Here is a 23529-nt window from a genome sequence, read left to right as displayed (position 1 = left end):
GCGGTGGTCGATTCTGTCGGACTTTCAGCACACCTACGATAGCTAAAGAAGAGGGAAAAGAGCAACCATGGGTATCAAACGTGAGTACAATTCCTTAACTGTTTGAACTTTCCTATTCCAGTCGTGAATCCACGCGTGCAGGGCGCTAATGACAGACGCTAGAGCTCTACCAAGTGATCGCAGAAAATGCGCCCGATGCGATCAAGACGGGTGATATTAAGCAGCATTTCGGCCGTAAGGTCGCAATCGTGAGTTCCAGATTCCAAATAGCTTTTTAGTAGGTCGCCAGGAAGCTAACAACTGCCGCTACGATGCAGGACGCGTACGTCAACTCGAATTCCGCACATGACTGAAAACGCAGGAACAGAGCTAAGGCTAATCCCACTACAGATCAATGAGTATCTATAGTTTCATGATCGCCGTGCGCTCTGAAGGCCAGCAACTTATGAGTGACACCGGCGAGACGACATCACATCTGATGGGCATGTTCTACCGTACACTACGCATGGTGGACAACGGCATCAAACCTGTATACGTGTTCGACGGCGCACCACCAAAGCTCAAGTCGGGCGAATTGGCCAAACGTTCCGCACGAAAGTCAGAGGCTACCGAGGCCCATGAGGAGGCCAAGGAGACCGGCACTGCGGAGGATGTTGAAAAGTTCTCGCGCCGGACGGTCCGGGTGACAAGGGAGCATAATGCAGAGTGCAAAAAGCTTATGAAGCTCATGGGTGTTCCGTATATTGATGCACCGACGGAGGCTGAGGCTCAATGTGCGGCGCTCGCACGGGCAGGCAAGGTCTACGCGGCTGCTTCGGAGGATATGGACACATTATGCTTTGAGACGCCGATTCTTTTGAGACATTTGACGTTCGCTGAGCAGCGAAAGGAGCCAATTCAGGAGATTCACTTGAAGCGTGCGCTTGAGGGACTTGGGATGGACCGTAACCAGGTATGCCCATGTTCTCTATTCATGATCCTCCCGCAGAAGACTTACTATGGCTTAGTTCATTGACCTCTGTATCCTTCTCGGATGCGACTACCTCGAACCCATCCCCAAGATCGGCCCCAACACGGCGTTGAAACTGATCCGGGAACACGGCAGCCTGGAAAAGGTAGTCGAGTACATGGAAAGCGACCCTAAGAAGAAATTCACAATCCCCGAAGACTGGCGCTACCAGGATGCGCGTGAGCTATTCATCAAGCCGGACGTACGGGACGCGGACCACCCAGACTGCGATTTCAAATGGGAAGCCCCTGACGTGGAGGGACTCATTGACTTCCTGGTGAGGGACAAGGGATTCAACGAGGATCGTGTGCGCAACGGTGCGGCGCGTCTGCAGAAGAACCTTAAGTCGGCGCAGCAGTCGCGGTTAGAAGGATTCTTTAAGCCGGTAGCGCGGACGGATGAGGAGAAGGCGAGTTTGAAGCGCAAGAACGACGAGAAGATTCAAGAGCAGAAGAAGCGGAAGAAGGACGAGGCCAAAGCTAAGAAGGAGGCTAAGGCGAAGCCCCGTGCTTCTTGATTCGGTTGAAGTTATGATGCATGATAATTGTTTCTCTATGGCGTTTGGCTATACAATACTACTTCTGATATAAAAGTCTCGGAATACAATCACATACTTTAGCAGCGACCATGATCAAGATAGGAATAGATCAAAGTCTCCAAGTCTCCTTGGACTTCAGGATCAATCCGGGATCAATCCGAATAGACGGTCATGGATCTTCTCGGCCAGTGACGTCATTTGATATTGGTCCGTTTGGGGGTATTATGGGCACAAAAACAGTTGAGATACTCATCTGCTGATAATCCACGGTCTGGTATATCCTCACTTTAATCGGATATGGTAAGTAACAGTATTCTGTAGTGGTGTACAGCTTATGGTGGCGAGAATGCTGGTGCCAATATATATCGCGGAGTGGGATGCAGCCACATGTATCCAATGACAAAATTCACGCAGAATACTACATATCACATACCACTCTAGTCCGCAGCACGAGGCCAAGAGCTCAGAAAATATCACAGATCAAACCTCTAGGCAGACTCGCCGCAGAAAGTAAGGAGAGAAGACAGACACAAACGGAGATCAGGAACTGTCAGAAAGGGAGATTTCGTGCATCAGCTACGTGTGCATTGTAAGCATAACACAAATACAGGGTACAGATCAGAGATGTTTGATCCATCTGAGCAATATCACACATCAATATCACATAGGATATTAGCGTTTACTTGTATCGAGTGGGAATGATCATGGCATGTTTGGTCCAGGCAGACGAGTCAAACCCACAACACCGGCAGGTACGGATACTAAAAAGTAAAAAAAGAAGAATAAGCGAATTGTCGCTTGGAGAAGATCAGTTGGTGCACGACTATCAGCGACAGAACCGAATCAAATAAATTAAAGAAGCGAAGAGATGAAAAGGAGTAGACGCGTTGGAGAAGACATCATCTCATGGTGATGCGCGTAGGCATAAACAATATAGGCTATTATATATACAGTAGTGTAGTAGTGAATTATATACTACAAAACCAGCAGACAAATAAACCAAACCAGGCAGGCTGATGCACACAAGAAAAGAGCAAAATAAAAACAACAGCGGACGTGTAGGCAAAAGTTGATCCTGGCCCTTTGCCCGCTGCCCTATAAAGTCCGCGGATGCCCCGCGCATCGTCTCTCCCCTTCCGTCATTTCTTCTTTCCTCCTTCTCTTCGATCTCTCCACCACCCAAACGCGAAGAAATACTGGTTTGGGCATCGCCTCGTCTACTATATACCTCTTCTGCATCTATATATCTCCTTCACAAATAACCACACTGTCATCATGCCTCCCAAGAAAACTGCTGCCGCGTCCGCGACCAAGAAGGCCGCCGCTGGTCATGCCTCCTACCGCGGTATGTTTTTTCTGATCCTGCTGCACCACCACATCGCGTGGAATTAATATAACTATCGCCTTGGTCGCGAATAAATGCTGATTTTATCCATATAGATATGATCAAGGATGCTATTGTTAATGTGAGTTGATCACGCCTTACACGTCGGGCGCTCTATCTCGACTCTCCCCGACCGTGACACGTCTACACACGCCCGTTTATCATCGGACATCTTTGGTCTGATTTTCGAGTTGGTCGCTGACTTTCTCTCTCTCTTTTTTTTTTCTGGTAGTTGAAAGAGCGCAACGGTAGCAGGTATGTTTTCTTATTCTTTTTCGTGTTCTCTCTGGGTAGTGGTCGATGTCGCTGGACAGGCCATCAGCCGCGTGCCTCTATCGCAATGAATCGCACGGCTAACACGACCTTCGCAATAGTCGCCAGTCCATTAAGAAATATGTTCAGAACAACAACGACCTCAACAACGCGTCTCCTGCCGTTTTCGACAACCAGTTCAACAAGGCGATCAAGGCTGGTGTTGAGAAGGGTGATTTCACCCAACCCAAGGGTAAGTTCTTCTCGCGCGTGACTATTTGCAAATTCTGCGCGACATAAATGGACATGCTTCCCGTGTTGATGTGTGACCACGGTCATTGTTTATGAATCAACTGACGCGTCTCTTATCTACAGGCCCGTCTGGTCCTGTGAAGTTGGCCAAGAAGGACGCTGTTGAGAAGCCCGCGCCCAAGGTGAGTTCACATCTGCCTCGTCTACTTCAAGACAACATGTTACTGAACTTTGAAAAGAAGGCGGCTCCTGCTAAGGCTGCCCCTACCAAGGCTGCTGCCCCCAAGAAGGCCGCCGCTAAGAAGACCGAGAAGGCCGAGAAGGCCGAGAAGGCCGAGAAGACCGAAAAGGCCCCCAAGAAGGCCACCAAGGCCACCACCGCTACCACGAGCACCGCTAAAAAGGCCACCACCGCTACCAAGAAGAAGACTACTGCGAAGCCCAAGGCCAACACAGCCAAGCCCCGCAAGACACCAGCTGCTGTACGTGATCATCCCTCATTTTTCAATGGTGAACTGTTGCTCACAGAAGATTAGGCTCCTGCGATCATTGAGAAGCCCAAGATCATCTCGACGACCAAGTCTGGCCGCGTGACCAAGACGACGGCCCAGCCTGAGTCGGCTCCCAAGAGGGCTGCTCCTAAGAAGAAGGCGTAAATCCTGTGATCATTTGAACCGTCTTTTTTTCCGTCTTTATCGCCTCCTACGTCTTTCATCTTTCGTGTTTAACGACATGCGCTTTGAGTGATATCCTTTCTTGGGTTGTATCAGTTGGGTGTTCAATTCTTCCTCTTCGGTTGTAATTTTTCCTTTTGTGGTTTTATTTCTTCTCTATGTGTTCTTTTGTCGCGTCCGGGATATCATTCTGTGTTACTGATCTTTCGCTTTTTCCGAAATATTGGCTGGGTCGGCGTCCTGCGGTGGTTTATGCAACGTTATTCCTTCTCTGGTAATTGGTTTCGATATCTAGTACCTCTTGTTTATGGTGATACTCAATGAACGCTTTTTCCAGTTCAATTTTGAGTTTGTCGTAGGGTGCGCGATGACTGTGGATCACGTTTTCAGCCTAAATGAACAGAAGTACTACATAGTAAGCTGAAGATGGAGTTTGTGTTAACACTCATCCTCGATTCAACCTGCTTATCGAGATGATCTGACATTCTCTTTGAACCCAATGAACGCGTTGAGAATCGATGGAGGGCTAATCCGTACAATCACATGATATTACACGTGATTGCGTCGCGAATCGCCTGTCCTTTGACCATTTGCTCGGTATCCAGATGATACCGAGATCCGGTGAATTCAAACCAATTCACTTGTACAGTGTATAAACTGGACAATTTGTATCTCGCCACGAACGACTCCAGCAGGACTGGATCAGATCTATCACACAAATCCGCAGACTTCCTGCATGTAAGGTTGGATAAAGTTATTACATGTGCTGTTCAGCGAGGTTGGCAATCTTGAACAATAATATTAGGGCTTATCACTCTACCTAAATGGGCTCTTTCACAGCCATAAACTACTGCATGTCTATTAGAGGACCGCATATTTTTATCATCCGTGTGGCGGCGGTGTGGAGGTACTTTTTATGGACGTGCTCCATACCAAGAGTTCGTTCAGGGGAAGACTTTCAGGGAGAGCAGAGCATACGGCGGACTAATATAGGTTTTTTTCTGGTGGAATTGAGAGACTTTATAGTATTTGAGCGAGTATTTGTATTAAGAAGGCTATCAGGTATACTCTACAGTGTGGTTGTACCCCGTACAGCCTTATGAGTGTTTATTGTTGTTCCAAAAATAGCACCTATCTCGGAGACGGGAGCATGTTAGAAAGATATTGTTCTTTCTACAGATTTATAGACAAGATAATCTAGCATTGGCACTCGGATTGACAATTCATCAATATATTGCACAATATGTATTACTCTGGGGCATTTGTAGAGTACATGTGTGTAGTCTAACCCGTTTGAGGCGTCCAGGCTGTGACGGAAGTCCTGACGATCAGGGATAGCCAAATAATGTTTATGTACTGTGCTCTTTGAGTATAAAGGACTTTGACTGAAGCTTAGACTGAAGGATTACAGTGATAGCTGTAGTGTTTACATCCACAAAGTACAGATAGACAATGCCTATATACTCGGTTCGGAGAAGTATAGATCGGAGATAGATGCAGATGTGCAAATCTGTATGTATAGAAGATAATGCAGAATATCCCGCGGTACAGATGTCTCCCAAAAAAGTACTCTGTACATATGGGATGCGAGATATGAGGGGTTAGGTGTTCGTGGACGAGATACTGGTAGGGATGTATGTATATTCCACGGTAGAATTACCTATCAAGTGATGAACGCGCAATATGAAAACCACAGTTAACATGATATGATTATTGTGTGATTATTCAGTCTGTCATAATATCTTTATTTTCTGCTATTTTGCTCTCATTATTATTACTGCTATTACTGCGACTCCTACTGCGACTCTCCCGCCTCCGTTTTCTCCCCTTCTTTTTTCACCACTTCTCTTCCTTACTCTTACCACTATCTTCTTTTTCCTTCACCATCGACTCCTTTCCTTCTTCACATCCTGTCATATCCTCCATCGTATACTCTGACTATCAAACCCTTCGACTATCCGCCTCTCCCCTTTCCTCGACTCGACACGTCGCTCTTCCTCGCCTTGTGTCTGCCTCCTGATCATGCCTATCGGTCGCTGAACGTCTTTCCCTCTCTGCCACGCCCCTTCCGGCTGGCTGCCTCATAATATACTTGACTACTACTGTAATATTGCGAGTCTACAGCCTCTGATTGACATTTCACTCCCCGAGGCCTTTTTCTCCCGGCCGTTTCCTTCCAACGCAGACCTCACGTCACACTCGACCACCACAACTCCTCTTTTACTCTTGACCCTCTTTCTCTCCTTTAAATATCGGCTTCTTTCGTCTCACGCTCTTTTATTTTTCTTTCGGGCTTTTTTTCTTCATTAGCGGGCGTCCTTCCTTTTTTTTTTTTTTCTTTTCCTCTCTTTTTTGACTCTCTCTCCTTCGCACCGCCATGCCGTCTTTCGCCAACGACTATCATACCGCGACGCCTCCACCCGTGGACTCGCCCCAGGGGAAACCGCACGAAAAAGCCCCCGTTGGAAATACTTTCCTATGGACCAATAACTGGCCAAATGGCGATACTGCTAGTCACCGTGACGCCGCCGCCCCCTCGACCGACCGTCTTACCAACCTGAAGAATGCTAGTGCCTACTCCGTCAATGGTCACCGTTCCAGTATCAGTTCCTCCCACAACCGTGACCTGCCCCAGTCCAAGGATGGCAGTATGTATTCTCTGGGAAACGGATCCGCGCGTGATCCCCGCGATACCGGTCGTCCATCGACCACATTAGACCGTGATATCATCGCCGGTACTGGTTCAGGGGCCGGGTCAGCGGCAGCGTCCATCTCTAGCCAGCAGTTCATGGGGACATCGCAGAGTTCCCGTTCGCTCTACAATGGGAGACCAACCGTCAACGGGGACCACACCCCTCGACCCTCTGTCGACCAACTCGTCGCTTCTGATTGCGCTGCAAATGCTTCCATGTCCGCCTTATCGAGTTCTCAACCCGAAGAAAGCTTTGGTCGTCTCTCTTCAGATCCCGGTCGGTTATCGCCTAGGACTACTAGTCCACATCGCTACTCTTCGCCTCCAGTCCCCACCGGCATTGATGAAGCCGCCAGCGGCAACCCACCACAATCTCCAACACAGCAGCAACAACAACAAGATCAGAGCTCGTTACGACAGCGACATACGCTTCAGGTGCCACGGTCCGCTAGTGCTCGCCGGAACAGTCGTGATCATTCTGAAGATACGGCACAAAGCAGCGGTCGGTTATCTCCGACGGCAGGCATCCGTCGGACTTCCATGAGCCTTGCCCGCCGAACCACCCGAACGAACCACTCCGATTCGATCGCAGACGAGTCCATCCCCGACGAAGATGCTGCCCGTTATGCGGAGGCTATCAAGCAGCGCAGAGCGTCCAGGCGCCGGCGTCGCGACGATGACGATGACGATCGGGTCATCGTGGGAACCAAGGTGGACCAGAACCATGTCAACTGGGTTACAGCGTATAATATGTTGACTGGTATCCGGTTCACGGTATCGCGAATCAATGCCAAATTGGAACGTGAACTTACCCCCGCAGATTTTGAAGCCAAGCACAAATTCTCCTTTGACATGTATGTTTCGCCTTTGATTAATGTTTTGTATCATCTTTTGTACCCCGATATTGACGCCAATGTTAGCACCGGAAATGAGTTGGTCCCCTCGGCCAAGTATGACTTCAAATTCAAGGACTATGCTCCCTGGGTTTTTCGAAGTCTGCGAGCCAAGTTCCGCATCGACCCTGCTGATTACCTCATGTCCCTCACAAGCAAATACATCCTCTCTGAATTGGGATCTCCAGGAAAGAGTGGTAGCTTTTTCTACTTCTCGCGAGATTACAAGTATATCATCAAGACCATTCACCACGCCGAACACAAGCTGCTGCGCAGGATCCTACCCGAGTACTACAAGCATGTGGAGAAGAACCCAAACACGCTGATCTCTCAGTTCTACGGTTTACATCGTGTCAAAATGGCATATGGCCGCAAGATCCACTTTGTGGTTATGAATAATCTCTTTCCGCCGCATCGCGATATCCACCAGACTTTCGATTTGAAGGGATCGACCATTGGCCGAGATCTGCACGAATCCGACCTGGAGAAGAATCCACGAGCCACTCTCAAGGATTTGAACTGGGTTCGTCGCAGCCGTCACATTGAGTGTGGCCCTTCCAAACGGGAGTTCTTTATTGCCCAGTTGCAGCGCGATGTCGAGTTATTGAAAAGACTCAAGATCATGGATTACTCGCTCTTAGTAGGAATTCATGACTTGGATCGAGGCAACGAGGAAAAACTCCGTGACAAGACATTGCAGGTTTTCCAACCCGGAGGTGACCAGGAGGATTCGTCTCAGAATATGCTCATGCGCACGCCTTCCAAGTTGGAGAGTGAACGTAAAGCTCGTGAGCTGCGCATGCTGATCAAACGCGAGCGCCCGGTACCCCTCGACAAGGCGGCTGCGAAGATGCCAGAGGAGATTCTCGATGAGCGGAAATACCACGTGTTTTATGCTGATGACGGAGGATTCCGTGCTACGCATGAAAATGGGGCCCCAGGCGAGGAGATTTATTATCTCGGAATTATTGACTGTTTGACTCACGTAAGTTGCCAGCCGTTGTGGTTCAAGAAGTGTTGCTAACTGTTCTCAGTATGGAACCATTAAAAGAATAGAGAACTTCTTCAAAGGCCTGTCGAACGATCGAACGCAAATCTCGCCGATTCCACCCGAAGGTTACGGTGATCGTTTCATCAAGTTTATCCGCGGCATTACGATGTCCAAGGAAGAAGCTGAGCGACATCAAGAATCCCGCGCATTGGGCCGGCCATCTGCGGAACGTACCCCGTCGGTTGAAAGAACCATGCAGCAGGCGGAAAAGGAGGCGTCCAAGGATGTTTCAATCACACATCCCCGGACATTATCCACCGTTCGGGATCCTGCAGATGCCAATGGCCCTGGACCGAGCTCGACACTTCCGATTGTGGATGAAGCGGGCGAGGCCAGCAGTGTCGGGGGTCACAGTCAACATAGTCGACAGGGACCTCCACCGCCTGCAGAGAAGGACCTCCCACCGATTCCCAACCAGAATGGAACCGAAATGTCAGAGAAGGGCAAAGCAGCAGTTCGTGACGAGAATCTCAGGCCCAACCGGGGTTAATGGTGCCGTCCTTATGATCGATTTGCCGTTGCCTCATTGATTCCACCATTTCTCGTCTCGTTTAGAAACCGCTCTTCATAGAGTGTCATGTTACCACGACTGATGTGTGTTTCTATGGACGGGGGCTACTTGCTTTTTATCAGGACGCAACTTGTCCGTTTCGACATTTCCAGCTGAACTTTTTTTCTTATCACCTTTCCGTTTCGATTCGCGGATGAACAGTGTCTCAGAAGCGCGAGATACCCATGACTTTTCTCTTTTTTTTTTTTTTTTTTTTGCATGACAGGCAAACGTTTGATCATGTACCGTCTATCTTTTAACACCTACTTTGACCCTTCTTTAGATCTCTTTTTCTTCTTATCGTCGTCATTCCTTTTACATATTGGAAATCTTTTCATTTGCTCATGTCGGGCGACCGGCATGATTGCATCTTTATTGCTTGTATTGCAATACCTCTTTTCATCACATAACGTGTTGTCTTTGCCTCGTCCTGTTTGCTCATGTCAACTTTGGCCTGTCAATTTCTTTTCCTTGTGTCCCTTGCTTTACTATGCCATGGCGATGTTGCCTCAAACCTTTCCCCCTTTCTACTTTCAGTCAAGTCATACCCCCATGTTTCTTTTTCCTTTCCTTTTCCTTTTGTTGCATTCATGGATGGGTGAACAAAGTACGCGCGCATTTCCTTTTCTTATTACTTGTTTGCTATTATTGTTCTGAGAGCAAGTTTTGAGCGGCTTGGATTAATATTGTTTTGACCTTTTCTGTTTTTCTCCCTCTAGAAGTTTGATTGAATAGAACGACATACAGTGCTGTAAGTAAGTAGATCAATACAGATATCTCTCGTTGGTATCATTTTCCCTCGGGTTTAAGGGGCGGGCCTCATCAGTTTTGCTCATGCCCGGGATAAATCAAGATAATTCTTTCAGAGTACACATCTCCATCCATGATTCAAGCAGGCTTATAAACGGTAATCATGTAAAAATGGCAGGGATACCCCTGTAAGCCCTCAGAAAGTGAGGATTACTCACATGCTGCCGGTTGCCCTCATAAGAAGCAGCACCCGCATTGGGCAACCAAACGGGACTTTTGCACTACTATATACAGAGCTGAGGTTCCTGAGCCGGAATGCAGCCCCAAAATTCAGCTTGGTTTTAGCCATTCTAGTTAAGACAAAAGAATACATCGCTGTGTATTCCGTAGAGTACACTATGGGTTATGGGTCACGTGCTGCGCATAGCAAACGTTTGCGGTTTCCTAATCCACGCCATTCTTTCATTGTCAACAAGTCATTGACATCTGAATCACAACTAACGCTTTTCTCTTCGCTCTATTGTTGCTTCAACCAAACAGCCATTCCTGACTTATCATCTGGCAGTACGGAGTACTGGTTCATACGCATCCTCCCACAAAACAACGGCAAGAGCTTGCAATACACAAAAACGAGCTCTTCCGTGGCTTCACGGCACCAGGGCATGGTAATTTGATCGGAATTTTTTGTGGCAAAACAGCTTCCAGGTTTTCGTATGAAAACAAAATGTACTGCCCTATCTGTGTAGGGCACGCGTATTAAGGACGAGTTGCAGAAGTCCTAGAATGCCATTGATGTTGATTGTTGAACACGGATGTTGAGTCTTGGCAGTTAAATTTGAACTTTCATTGAGCAGTATATATCTCCTGTCATACGTTTTTATGTTATGTTTTATGTTTGTTTGTTTATAGTGAGTTTGCTTTATAGGGAGAATGCACATATTTAATGTTAACGAGATGAATACTCTCACTCGTATCTCAGTGGCGGCACGCGGTAGGATGGGATAATTGACCAGTTGGTTTAGATAGACCAATTTGTGAGTACATATATTGTTGCGGTGACTTGATACCATTCAAATTCCAATCATTCTGGGTAGCAAGGTAACCGATAGAGAAAAGAAAACGCCAATTGTACATGCAGCAATTCCCCATTCCCTGACTCGACTTGACCTGACCTATAGCAAATAACAATTTTACGATGATATCCCATTATCAATCCAAAAGAAGAAAATTGTAAATGAAAGAGATAACCTCCCATCAACGCCGGCTAAACTCGAACAATAACAAAAGAGAGAAATTAGACTTTCATAACGGAAAGAGACCAGAAAGGGATTACTCGGCCTTGCCCTGAGTAACCTTAGCGGCCTGAACAGCAGACATCTTCTGTGTCCAACCCTGCGTAGGCTGCGGTTTCTTGACGGTACGGAGGTCATCGGTGGAAAAGCCAGAGATACGCATGTTGTAGTTCCGTTCGAGGACGAGTTGGATGTCGCGGAGTTCGAGGGTGGAGGAGGGGCGGAGTTTGGCGAGGCGGCAGGCGGCGGTTATCACGTCGTCGACGAAGTCGTCGGCCATTTGGAGGATGAACTGTCATTCACTTAGTATACTTGTATGATGAGGTTAACGGAGAGGAAAGAATACGTACCTCTTCAGCGTCTGGCGTGAGTCCTTCACCTTCGCCTCCACCGGTGACTTGACGGACGAGAATGTCGAGCATCTTCTTGCTAAGGACGCGTTGACCTTCGCCCTCCAGCACGTAGCCAGGGTGTTTCTGGATAGCGGGCTGGCCCATCATACCCATCGCTCCGTGGCTAGGACCACCAGACAGGGTTGGTCGGGCGGGTGACATGGCGACAGGCTCTGGTGGGGGCACGTTCAGGTTCTTAGGGATAGCCATGTTGATGTTGCGCGCTGAGTTCTCAGAGGCGCGGTTGGGGATGTAGCCCGGGGTAGTCGTAGAGCTCGCAGTCTGGTTTGTTGCGGCTGGTTGGGTCATGTTGCCTGCGTTATTGACGTTGTTAGGAGCGTTGGTGTTGGCGTAGGTTTGGGCTGCCTGGTTCATGGCAGCTTGGTGGGATAGAGGACGCGGTGGTACTTGTTGCTGGTTCATCGGTTGAGGAGCGGTAGTGGGAGTAGGCGTAGTTCCGTTCATGTTTGGTGGTTGGGGGTATGTCATTTGCGGTTGAGTGCCTTGCGGTGCTTGAGGTTGGGTTGGTTGTTGAGAAGGAGCAGGTGTAGTAGTAGCCGCGGCCCCTGGTGCTTGTGCAGTTGGTGGCACCTGCCCAGGCTGTGAAGTCGTTGGAGTCATAGCGACTTGCCCCGCTTGATTTCGTGCTGCATTCACAGCGGAGTTAATAGTATGGGGGGCTGGGGTAGGTGCTTGATTCATTGTTCCTGGAGCGGCGTTGACAGGGCGATTGTCACTACCAGCAGTCACTGGTGTGGCGGCCGCGGCTGGCTCTCCCGTTTGGGCAGGATGCACTTGCGCTTGAGGAGCGTTTTGAATATTTGCCCTGTTGAATTGCTGATTTTGTTGTTGCTGGGCCTTGAACCCTTCTTGCTGCTCCTTGAACTTGTTCAGGAAATCGCTTCCCTCACGGTAAAGCTTCTCCGACGCAAGCTGTCGGTTCTTGAATTCCTGCACCTCCTCCTGGCTCAGATTGCCAGCAGCCTGCCGTTGACTGAACTGCTGGCGCAGCTCAGCAATCCGTACCCGTCCGAGTTCTTGTTTCTGCAGCGCGATACCGTACCGTAACCGGGCCTCCGGCAGCCAACTCTGGATTTGCTCCTGGCTGATATTCGGCGGCAAAAAGAAGTTCAAGCTGTTCACCTTCTGCTGAATCTGAGGCAAAAGTTGCCCGAAAGACTGTGGGTTTGTTGACTGAGAGCGCTGAACCGGCTGACTCTGTGCCACCCCAGCAGCCGCCTGTTGCTGTTGCAGCTGCTGTTGGCGATTTGCCTGAAAGAGTCGCATGCCCTTCATCAAAGTCTGCGACAGCTGCGCGAGCTTGAGATGCGCAGACTGATATTCGGTACTCTGCGGATCACGGGTGTTCAAAATCTCCCAGAAGCTGCGCACTATCTGGGTATGTTGCGCCTTTTGCTGGTCATTGAGGTGCGGCAGTTTCTGTACTTGGTCGGTCCGGATCAAATTCGAATGTTGGGGTGCGACCATCGGTTGGTTGTTCTGCGGGGGGTTGGTTTGCGGCTGAGAGCCATCCATATTGGTCGACAATTAAGGATAAGATAGCGAGAGACAGAAATAAGGTCGTACGTATGCCGATGGTTGATGTCTAGACGTCGTCGGTAGGGGAGTTCGGATACGATGACGGGAGTTCACGAAGGGAACAACGAATGGAATCGGATAAGAATATGTAACGAGTTCGTATCGTGTACAGATACAGCAAAGCACACCGACCGTGAGACGCGAAGCCCAAGAGTGTCGCGGATCGCAAGCAGCAGTGGTGGTCGCGGAGGCGATGTTGGATCGTCAGCGATGGCGGAGAAGAGCCTCAGACTTGGCATCTTTCACAGTACTACAGCTATCGTCATTACCGACTTTAAATTGTTATTTTACTTCTATTCACTTATTGATTCCAAGTAAGCTATATTGTTCTCAAGAATTTGTCCTGTTGTTCTGAATTAGGCCATTCGTCCAAAATCACAGAGCGAACAATTAACTGGAAGGAAGTTGCTATATGTGAACAATCTTTGCATGAGGTTTTGCTACAGTTGTAAGATCTAGCAGAGGAATATTATCCACTTCCAATTTCTCGTGTTGACAGCATGGCAGCAGGACTGACAGTGCAATGATCTGAATATCACCAGTCCGGCACGATTTAGCCCTGTAGGCAGTGCTGCTGTGGTGCACCTTGTAGCCCTCTATAGATGCTGATCAGACCGCGTGGAGTCAACGTAATCATTACGATCACCAGATGATGTCGGTCTTCGCGTCGTAGATTAATGAAAACCCCTGCATTAATAGACCTGGAATCCGACGCATCAGACCCAACCAGCGGCAGCATTGCTAATTGGCGAAGGCGATTGGGTAATGGTGTGTGCTGGTGAAGGTATCCCAAATAGGTCAGGGTGTTCAATTCGCGGCGTCGAGGTGAGTCCGAATGTTTTTCATGAGTATGCTCATCGCGACTAAATGTTAGGATCACTCCAAGCCACCCAGGTCTCTTTCCATGCCTGTAACGCGGGCCTCCATAGCCCGTTTTCTTCGTTCGAGTTTTCTGATCTCTTCCAGCTCTCGCTCAATATCCTCGTCCGTAATTTCTGGGATTGCCGCTTGTGAGAGGGCAGGGTTATCGTAGTCGTCATCATCACCATAGGAGCCTCTCATCTGATCCAATTCGACCGTGTTTCTCGCTACCCGTTCCTCCAAGTTGGCGATGGAGCCTGAGATTATCTCGTGACGATATCGAAGGCTAGTAATCCTATCCTGCGCACCAGCAACCGGACTACTCACGTGGTCAGACGTTGGCTCAATGGGCAGGGTAGACGAAGGGCAGAGTACTTACTAGACATTGCAAAGAATCTCTGCACCTCTTAGCAGAACTTCAACGTTCACCTCACCACGAGGCCCTCTGGTTGACGTGCCAGCTGACCGTCTGATTTCTTCCATCATATCTGATCCTAGTACTCTCGCCACAGCTGACTGGTTTCGATTGTTCTTTGCAGCGTATATTCGACTGGCCATTGATTCTCTCTCCGCCTCGGGCTGAAAGGTGGTGCCCCGCCGGGTTGCTCGTCTTTGGGACGGGTTAAACGCTTTTGCAGCTGGGTCAATTTGGAAAAGAGCGCGCTCATGAGCTTCCGTGTCGCGAATCAAAGCCGTAATGTCGGGAGAGCTCAGCAATGAGTTCGTGAAGATCCGTGGTGGGGGGAATCTGGAGATTCTTTTGTTTAGAATGCGACTGTAACGAGCAAAGGACAACTATGTCTTACGAGAGATCAGCAATAGCATTGGAAGAGAGAGCAATCTGCTCCAGATGATTTGCAAGCAACGACATGTTGAGCTTGAAGTCTGGCAGTTGGTTGTATACTAAGTTCCTTCTATGCCGCATTATTGTTGTTTTGCCAAGCAAAGCGGAGGCTTCTGCCTGAGGCGTCCACAATTACTGAGAGGTGGCAACGCGTAGCAACCGGAGTGAAGAAAGCAAAGAGCTCTCTAGCTACGGCGACTGATTTCCGGTCAAAGTACCTTCTATTGAACCACTGTATTTTCTTCCACAAGTTCAGCAATTATCCTGCCGCTGTCCAGGCATCTTCTGCAGCTCAGTAAGTAAGCTTCCTTCCAATGCCTGACTAAGCCCTGTGCTGTTCTGTCTGCGTCCATCCCAAACGCCCGTTCTTGACATCACCTCATCAACCGTCTTCACCACCTTCTCAACCTTCCCCTTTCCTATCGTTTCCCTTTGCTTTCGTTGTTTGGATTATTCCTGCCTCTCTTCACCTTCTATATAAGCCACTTTTTTGGGTGTCTTACAGACGGCGGCTGTGTTGAGATCCCTTCCCTCTTGTGCCCGATACCGCACCCATTGCTTAAACCGAGCTCGAAAGCTGGAAAAATGCCGGAGAGACGTTCCCTGAGATCAAACAGCAAGTCAGAGATACCCTGTTCCGCTAACGATAATCAAGCGTTTTGCAGCTCACAGTATCCAAGTTCCAACAAGGATAAGCCCGCGCCCGCCCGCTCTACTGCTAACAAGTCCAAATCCGCTGCTCCCTCCAAGAAGGCCGGATCCACGAATAGCTCCGCAGACTCCAACATGGGGAAGGGCGATCAGCGACAGGCCAACGGCTCGGATCCGACGAAGGATGGTGCGAAGGGTTCTGAGGACGTCGAGATGGGAGAGGATACGGCAGGTGGGCCTACATCCTCAATCAACACCAGGAAGGAGCGGGAAGGTGACGAGATGACTGTTGTAGTGCCCCCTACCAAGGGTTCGAGGTTATCCGGCGGTCAAGGTCCGGACAAAGAGGGTGATGTTGCGATGGACGAGGGCGATGAGTCCAAATCCGAGCCTAAGATTGATCCCAAGGTCAAGGCCATCCAAGGTTAGTCTAGCTCGCTGTCCTGTTCCTTTTCGTATTTCCGAGGAAGAAGAAAAGATGGCTAATGTTGCACAAAACCCTTATTCTATACAACAGATATCAAGACCAACTTCACCCTCCTCGAGCGTGCCGTCACCCAATTCGACCCCAGATTTACACTCCGCGTTTTGCGATCGATATCCTCGATGCGCAAACATATCACGGCCGACGTGCTCTCAGAAGTTATAGTGGAGACTTACCCGCCATCGAGTCTCACGGCTTCGTTCTTGCTTGACGCCATCGATCGATCTGGCGCCATTGAAAGCGCTGTGGCTAGTTCGGAGATGGAAGTCGATTCGGAAAAGAACAAGTCTTCTCCCAAGGAGATTTTGCCAGAGGTGGACACTTATTTGTCCATCCTTGCCCAGATTTACCTGTATGACAAGAAAGACATTCAAAAGGGTGCCAAGTTTTCGACAGAGTTGATCGAGCGTTTGCGGACGCTGAACCGCCGCACTCTTGACTCGCTCGCTGCTCGCGTTTACTTCTACTACTCCCTTTTCTTTGAGCAAATTGCCCCTCTTCCCCCGTCTCCTGCGGCTACGGTCACGTCGATCCGCCAGCCTTTGCTGGCAGCGCTCAGGACTGCTGTCCTTCGAAAGGATGCAGACACCCAAGCGACGGTGATGACGCTGCTGCTGCGCAACTACCTGTCGACATCTCACATTTCGCAGGCCGACTTGCTCATCTCGCACAACCAATTCCCTGCTTCTGCGTCCAACAACCAGATTGCTCGGTATCTATACTACCTGGGCCGTATTCGCGCTATCCAGCTGCAGTACACTGATGCCCACGACAACTTGATCGGGGCCACCCGGAAATCGCCTACCAGCAACATTGCGCGTGGTTTTTACCAAGCATCGCACAAGCTGTTGGTAGTCGTCGAACTGCTGATGGGTGATATCCCTGACCGCGCAATTTTCCGACAGCCCGCGCTTGAGCGTGCCATGCATCCGTACTTCCTTCTTTCTCAATCAGTCAGTGTGGGTGATTTGGATGGCTTCTTGAACATTGTAACCACACATACCGCTACGTTCAGAAAGGATGGCACGTACACCCTCATCCTCCGTTTGAGACAGAACGTCATCAAAACGGGTATTCGGATGATGTCGTTGTCCTACTCGCGCATCTCCCTGCGGGACATCTGTCTCCGTTTGGGCTTGGATAGTGAAGAGTCGGCGGAGTACATCGTTGCCAAAGCAATTCGGGACGGTGTAATCGAGGCCAGTCTCGACCACGAGAGTGGTTACATGAAGAGCAAGGAAGTTGGAGACATCTATGCCACCAGAGAGCCTGGTGAGGTCTTCGACGAGCGTATCCGGGCATGCTTGGCTCTTCATGACGAGAGTGTCAAGGTAAGCCTCTGGCATTGTTACACCTTGGTTATATACAGTGACTAATACACTTCCCCTTCGAATAGGCTATGAGGTTCCCAATGAACCAGCACCGTCTTGAGCTGAAGAGCGCGCAGGAAGCCCGGGAACGTGAGCGTGAGTTGGCCAAGGAGATTCAGGAAGGGGACATGGATGATGAGGATGCTGGTGGAGACTTCGATGCGATTTAATGATCTAGGAAATGGAGGATATCATCTTTACGGCAGGCTTTTGCCCGCTTTTTTCAATGGACAGGCACTTCCATTTTGTTTCATTTGTCCGCAGTTCGGTGTGTACGATGTGGAAATGGGCAGGCTTGAGCTCATTAGCGTCGTTGGCATGACTATTTATTTATTGAACATTTCTTTTCTCTCTATTTCTGATGCTATGTGGCCTCGTAGTTCATTCTCTCAACCATTGAACTCTGACTGCATTCCTTTTTTCCTGTCCATTTTCCTGTCCATTTTGTATGGGGATTGCTTGTAGAGCATGGTAAGAGATCTCCGCAGAGCCTCCGTGCCGGTCCGATGTCACCGCCGCCGCGATTTTCGAATTCTTCCGCCGGTTTAGGATTTCCCGCACCAGCACGCAACCGGCCTCGTCTATCAATTCCTTCAATTGTCGAATACTGATATTGACAGTAGTTGCTGAATTCCCATGTCTTCCATGACCTGAACTGTCTTATCCCTCTTACCATGAAAGTTCGAACCTCCTCGGCCTCCGGGCTGGTTCTCTCATCACGAGCCGTACCCTCGACCTCGATATGTTGGCAATGCCTTCGCAATGACCTCTCGAATCAAATCCAACTGCAGTCCAGGAAATACCATCCCTCGAGGCGGAAAGATGCACCCCCATTCGGCGCCGCCGTATCCGCTGCTCAGACAATCTTCAAAGGCCTGCCCAAGGCTCCCCCAGGCATTTCGGTAGACCCGTTAAGAATTGTGGGCAAGGAGCTCAAGTTCCTCACAAAGAACATCCGGCAATTACTAGGCTCGGGGCATCCTACACTCGATAAAGTCGCCAAGTACTATACCCGGAGCGAGGGCAAGCACATGCGGCCCATGTTGGTCCTGCTTATGTCCCAGGCAATTGCGCTAGCTCCACGACTTTCTGCTGATTCTGCGAATGCACTGTCGGTCGATGATTCGATTACCTCGTCTGATGTGCTGTCTGATATGAATCCGGATACGAACCCGCTCGTCGCCCGGTCTGCCGAGGCCAAGTACGACTTTGAAGGCGATGAGAACATCCTCCCGTCCCAACGGCGACTGGCTGAGATCACCGAATTGATTCACACAGCTTCGCTCCTCCACGACGACGTCATTGATAACGCAGTTACCCGCAGGGGTGCCAACTCCGCAAATATTCAGTTTGGAAACAAGATGGCGGTTTTGGCTGGTGACTTCTTGTTGGGACGTGCCTCGGTTGCGTTGGCACGTCTGCGCGACCCCGAGGTCACGGAATTGATGGGTACCGTGATTGCCAACCTTGTTGAGGGCGAGTTCATGCAATTGAAGAACACGGCCGAGGACGAGAAGAACCCCGTTTTCACCGACGAGACCATCTCCTACTACCTCCAGAAGACATACCTGAAGACGGCCAGTTTGATCAGCAAGTCGTGCCGCTCGACAGCGGTGCTTAGCCAGAGTGCCCCCGAGGTGATTGAGGCTGCCTACTCCTACGGCCGCAACCTGGGTTTGGCTTTCCAGCTTGTGGATGACATGCTGGACTACACTGTGACTGAGGTGGAGCTGGGCAAGCCTGCCGGTGCGGATCTGGAATTAGGTCTCGCGACTGCTCCTCTCTTGTTTGCATGGAAGCAGAACCCTGAGCTTGGTCCTTTGGTTGGCCGGAAATTCTCGCAGGAGGGAGATGTGCAAAGGGTAAGTTTTGAAAGTGCCTTGATCTTCTAGAAACTAGTATTAATTGCAATTTGTAGGCCCGTGAAATTGTACACAAGAGCGACGGTGTCGAGCAGACCCGCGCCCTTGCCCGGGAATACGCCAATAACGCCATTGCTGCTATTAGCGACTTCCCTGACAGTGCAGCCAAGTCTGGCTTGATTGAAATGTGCGAGAAGACCATGAAGCGACGGAAGTAGAGGAACTACCATCATCGTCCATTTCATACACGAAAAAGCGCCATGTCATATAGGCGTTGTTGCTTTTGGAATATCCCATGTACTATTATGCCTCATGTGTATGTTTTATGTTTTCATTGATTGTTTCTTCGCTGTATGTGAAAAGAAAAGTATCCGTGTCATGTGTGACATTTGGTAGGGCTGGATTGAATCTCTCTGTGATATGAAAATAGATCTAGATAGAACGGTGTACCGGGATACTTCATACAGGATGTTCCTATGCTAAGATATGCTAAGATTATGTCAGGAACAGAAACTAACTTTGTACCTTAGCATCGGATACAACTGTGGTACCAGGGCTATAATCTACTGGCGACTGGAGTGTTTCATAGAGATGAACCCCAATACTACTGCTACATACTGCTACTGGTACTGTCCACTGTCCTTCCGAGGCCTCCGCTGTACTGAAATACCGTAATATTACCAGCGGAAGCACCCGTGACCCCCGGACCAACAATGATCCTCTCCCGATGCCGTCATGTAGAGGGGCCGAGCTTTCTGATTGGTCCGCGGGCGGTTTACGTCCTTACCTCGTATCGATACTCCCATGCGTTCATCGACTCGCCCAGCCTGCTCTGTTCGGCGAAACGACACCTTTACTTGTACGCTTATCCATCTCTATCTGCTCAGGTATTGGTGAGTTAAGTGCCACAGATACTACGAACCAGGCAAACAGCATCGCTGTTTCTATGATGATGGAGCTTTCGTTGCTGCCTCTTTAATCCACTTGGTCCCGATGGGTTCAGTCGGCAGCTTTCTCTTCGTATACCTCCTCGGCGGACTCACCTTCTTCCCTCTAGTCCTGTCGCTGGTCTTCCTGTTCATCTACCTCTCCCTCCCGGATACTCCGACTTCGCCATCTCAGAAACAACAGAAACAACAGCAGGAATGCGAACACGCGCGAGTTCCAGATTTCCTCCGCCGTCCTAGCGATGACCAAGACAGCCTCAAGTCCGGGACGGATGCACTGGCAGAGGAGTTCCATCGCACGCATGAGTCGGACGTCGCGGCGGGTTACTTTGCCGTCTGTCGCGAGTATGTACCCGGTGGAGTTAATGGGAAACCGCCAGAGCGGACTACACCGGCTGGGGAGGTGATCGCCGCGGAGAGTCCCAGCGTCTATCAGACTATGTACCGGAGTCTGTTTGACAGAAAGCAGACACCGAGCATTGAGCCGGCAAAGACAAATGGGAAGAGTGGGAAGAGGGCTAGGAATGTGTTTTATATTGTTCTTCGGTATACCTCTCCGTCTCTCGTTGTACCCCTGTGCCGACGCTAATTGTATACTACTCCGGAATAGGCATGGCCATCTTATGCTCTATGATGATGCGAACCAAGTCGAAGTGCGGTATGTGATCTCGCTTGCTCACCACGATGTGAGCATCTGCGGCGGCGACAAAGAGGAGAAGATCCCCGAAGGCGAGCTCTGGCTGAAGAGGAATGCTATCTGTCTCTCGCGACGACTGGAATCTCTCGGTGACTTGGGTGGCCCGACGCCCCCGTTTTATTTATTCTCAGAAAATCTGTCGGAGAAAGAGGACTTTTACTTTGCCTTGCTTCAAAATCAGGCGAAGATGTGGGATCCGGATAGCAGGCCACCCAAGTGCCAGCAGTTCGATACCAGGCATATTGTCACTCTCGTCCAGCGGTTGCATTCCTCAGAGGAGCAGCTACAAACAAGATGGATCAATGCGGTGCTTGGTAGACTGTTCCTCGCTTTGTACAAGACGCCAGAGATGGAGGAATTTGTACGGGGAAAGATTACCAAGAAGATCTCTCGGGTCAACAAACCCAACTTCATCAGCAAGATCGGCTTGCGGAAGATTGATATGGGCGAAGGGGCCCCATTTATCACTAACCCAAGACTTAAAGATCTTACTGTTGATGGTAACTGCTGCGTCGAGACAGATCTTCAATATACCGGTAATTTTCGGGTAGAGATCTCTGCCACGGTGCGCATCGACTTGGGCCCCCGTTTCAAAGCTAGGGAGGTCGACATCGTTCTCGCTATAGTATTGAAGAAGCTCGAGGGTCACATGCTGCTTCGCTTCAAGCCCCCTCCCAGCAACCGAATGTGGATATCGTTCGAAACCATGCCGAACATGGTGATGGATATCGAGCCTGTTGTCAGTTCGAAACAGATAACATACGGCATTATCCTCCGTACTATCGAGAGTAGAATCCGAGAAGTCGTTGCCGAAAGCGTTGTTTTGCCGTTCTGGGATGATATGCCTTTCCTCGATACCTTTTCTCAACCGTTCCGTGGAGGAATCTGGGAGCGGGAAATCCCGAAACATGATCCAAATGCAGTTATTCCAGACGAATCTCAGAAGCAAGAAGGCAACAAGGATGAATCGTTGAACGTGCTCAAATCGAAAGATGACCGTACAATGAGTATGCCGGTGCTCTCTGAACCTGCTCCTGCGGCCGTGAAATCCCGCAAAGGCTCGAAGTCATCTATCCCGGAAGACCCAAATAGCCCGACTGCATCCTCATCTGGTGTTGAGAAGCTTGCCCCATTGCCACGAGCGATTCGATCTCAGACGTTTTCCAACGCTGCTGATCCTGTGGTCACGGCAGATAATGCGAAGATCGACAAAGTTTATGACGGTAAAAGCGAGGAGAAGAGTACCGCTACAAGTGCCATGATCGAAATCTCCCACCGTTCTCCACCTAGTTCGCCAGACAAAACGGCCGCCAGTACACCGGCTACGGAGAGTCTGGTTCCCCCACAGTTGCCCTCGACTCTGCCTCCGAACCGCGAACCTTCTAGTTTTGAGTCCCTTGATGGTGTCGGCGAGCTGAGCAGTGAATCCCGGCCTTCATCTTCTCATCGGCCAAGTAGTTCGTCCGTCAACCTAACAAACGTTGCCCGCAGCTCAACCACATCAGTAGGAACCACCACATCAATAGGCAGCACAAAGACAAAGCGACGCGGCACGTTTGATAGCCTCGCCAAATCCATCTCCTCGACACCTTCTGAAGACGGTAAATCGCAAGCCTCTATCACATTTGGGCAAGCGACTGCCGTGGCGAAGAAATGGGGACTGAACATGCTTGGTAGAGGAGAGCAGAATGCCGGACAGGATGCCCCTCGACCTGCCGGTACCCCAGAAGAACCCATTGGACGTGGCCATCCTCTCCCTCCTCCGGGGACACCGCTGCCACATCCAGACAGGTACGGTGGTTTCAAGAGAAACTCTGTCTCGACTAAACGGAAGCCCGTTCCACCCCCACTGCCAGAGCGTTCCACCCACGAGGGAAATAAGAGGCCAGTCCCGAAACCACCACTTCCCAGACGAAAGCCCGTGTCCAATTCAGAAGAGTCTGTTGGTCAGTCGGATGACTTGTTGGTGATTGAAGCGCCTCTTGATTCGGGACCGGACAGCCCGGTAGTTGACCTTGCTTCAAGCAAGGGGTTGTTGGGACAGGGTGCAGAACAGGCTGTTGAAGATGAACCGTTCGAGTCTCCGGTTGAGAATCACGATATACCCGGTGAGGCAGATGAAAGTCTGAAGTGTCAGGAGACTAGTCAAAATAGTCCGCCTGTGGCTCGACCGTCTACACCTCATGGGATGGAGATATTATCGGCGACGGACGGGTTTTTCCCATAGGCAGCATTGAACTGGATTGTATGGGAAGTGACAATATTGTTGACCTTGTGATAGCTCTGCAGTGCAGGCATTTGTGTTGCTTTGAGCGGACGTTTTGAGATACATATATATGTGGCAATCATGATAATTGGCGTATTGAACTGTTGATTAATATATATAGATAGGAATGTACGCAGGAAATCCAATCATGTCTAAATCACCCAATCCTCTCCCTCTGTCGTCGTATCTATATCATACCTGCCGGAGCTGTATGCTCTC

The 23529-nt window shown here is 49.8% G+C and overlaps 8 protein-coding genes across 8 annotated transcripts; 6 read left to right on the top strand and 2 right to left on the bottom strand.

The window, feature by feature from the left end:
* Nucleotides 1-67: 67 nt before the first annotated feature.
* Nucleotides 68-1526, top strand: fen1 (multifunctional nuclease RAD27; the record flags this gene model as incomplete). The annotated part of the gene is made up of 5 exons (XM_043282816.1): nucleotides 68-80; nucleotides 163-248; nucleotides 318-322; nucleotides 391-952; nucleotides 1008-1526. 5 exons carry the CDS (start codon nucleotides 68-70, stop codon nucleotides 1524-1526), a joined length of 1185 nt encoding a protein of 394 aa, XP_043140158.1.
* A 1296-nt stretch (nucleotides 1527-2822) lies between these two features.
* Nucleotides 2823-4091, top strand: ACHE_70478A (histone H1/H5 family protein; the record flags this gene model as incomplete). Its single annotated transcript, XM_043282815.1, has 7 exons — nucleotides 2823-2892; nucleotides 2988-3013; nucleotides 3164-3186; nucleotides 3306-3436; nucleotides 3559-3617; nucleotides 3675-3917; nucleotides 3972-4091. The coding sequence occupies 7 exons, from the start codon at nucleotides 2823-2825 to the stop codon at nucleotides 4089-4091; spliced, it is 672 nt and encodes a 223-aa protein (XP_043140157.1).
* A 2395-nt stretch (nucleotides 4092-6486) lies between these two features.
* On the top strand, nucleotides 6487-9235 carry MSS4 (1-phosphatidylinositol-4-phosphate 5-kinase; the record flags this gene model as incomplete). The annotated part of the gene is made up of 3 exons (XM_043282814.1): nucleotides 6487-7655; nucleotides 7722-8679; nucleotides 8729-9235. The coding sequence occupies 3 exons, from the start codon at nucleotides 6487-6489 to the stop codon at nucleotides 9233-9235; spliced, it is 2634 nt and encodes an 877-aa protein (XP_043140156.1).
* A 2139-nt stretch (nucleotides 9236-11374) lies between these two features.
* On the bottom strand, nucleotides 11375-13265 carry TAF12 (putative transcription initiation factor TFIID subunit 12; the record flags this gene model as incomplete). The annotated part of the gene is made up of 2 exons (XM_043282813.1): nucleotides 11375-11629; nucleotides 11688-13265. The coding sequence occupies 2 exons, from the start codon at nucleotides 13263-13265 to the stop codon at nucleotides 11375-11377; spliced, it is 1833 nt and encodes a 610-aa protein (XP_043140155.1).
* A 939-nt stretch (nucleotides 13266-14204) lies between these two features.
* On the bottom strand, nucleotides 14205-15060 carry ACHE_70475S (uncharacterized protein; the record flags this gene model as incomplete). The annotated part of the gene is made up of 3 exons (XM_043282812.1): nucleotides 14205-14508; nucleotides 14569-14937; nucleotides 14996-15060. 3 exons carry the CDS (start codon nucleotides 15058-15060, stop codon nucleotides 14205-14207), a joined length of 738 nt encoding a protein of 245 aa, XP_043140154.1.
* A 558-nt stretch (nucleotides 15061-15618) lies between these two features.
* RPN3 (proteasome regulatory particle lid subunit RPN3) lies at nucleotides 15619-17708 on the top strand (the record flags this gene model as incomplete). The annotated part of the gene is made up of 4 exons (XM_043282811.1): nucleotides 15619-15916; nucleotides 15980-16108; nucleotides 16202-17499; nucleotides 17565-17708. The coding sequence occupies 4 exons, from the start codon at nucleotides 15619-15621 to the stop codon at nucleotides 17706-17708; spliced, it is 1869 nt and encodes a 622-aa protein (XP_043140153.1).
* A 504-nt stretch (nucleotides 17709-18212) lies between these two features.
* Nucleotides 18213-19618, top strand: COQ1 (trans-hexaprenyltranstransferase; the record flags this gene model as incomplete). Its single annotated transcript, XM_043282810.1, has 2 exons — nucleotides 18213-19400; nucleotides 19457-19618. The coding sequence occupies 2 exons, from the start codon at nucleotides 18213-18215 to the stop codon at nucleotides 19616-19618; spliced, it is 1350 nt and encodes a 449-aa protein (XP_043140152.1).
* Nucleotides 19619-20393: 775 nt separating this feature from the next.
* On the top strand, nucleotides 20394-23271 carry ACHE_70472A (SMP domain-containing protein; the record flags this gene model as incomplete). Its single annotated transcript, XM_043282809.1, has 2 exons — nucleotides 20394-20893; nucleotides 20958-23271. The coding sequence occupies 2 exons, from the start codon at nucleotides 20394-20396 to the stop codon at nucleotides 23269-23271; spliced, it is 2814 nt and encodes a 937-aa protein (XP_043140151.1).
* Nucleotides 23272-23529: the final 258 nt, after the last annotated feature.

This window comes from Aspergillus chevalieri, chromosome 7, assembly GCF_016861735.1.
Source record: "Aspergillus chevalieri M1 DNA, chromosome 7, nearly complete sequence".
NCBI lineage: Eukaryota > Fungi > Ascomycota > Eurotiomycetes > Eurotiales > Aspergillaceae > Aspergillus > Aspergillus chevalieri.
This window is presented reverse-complemented; position numbering and strand designations above follow the sequence as displayed.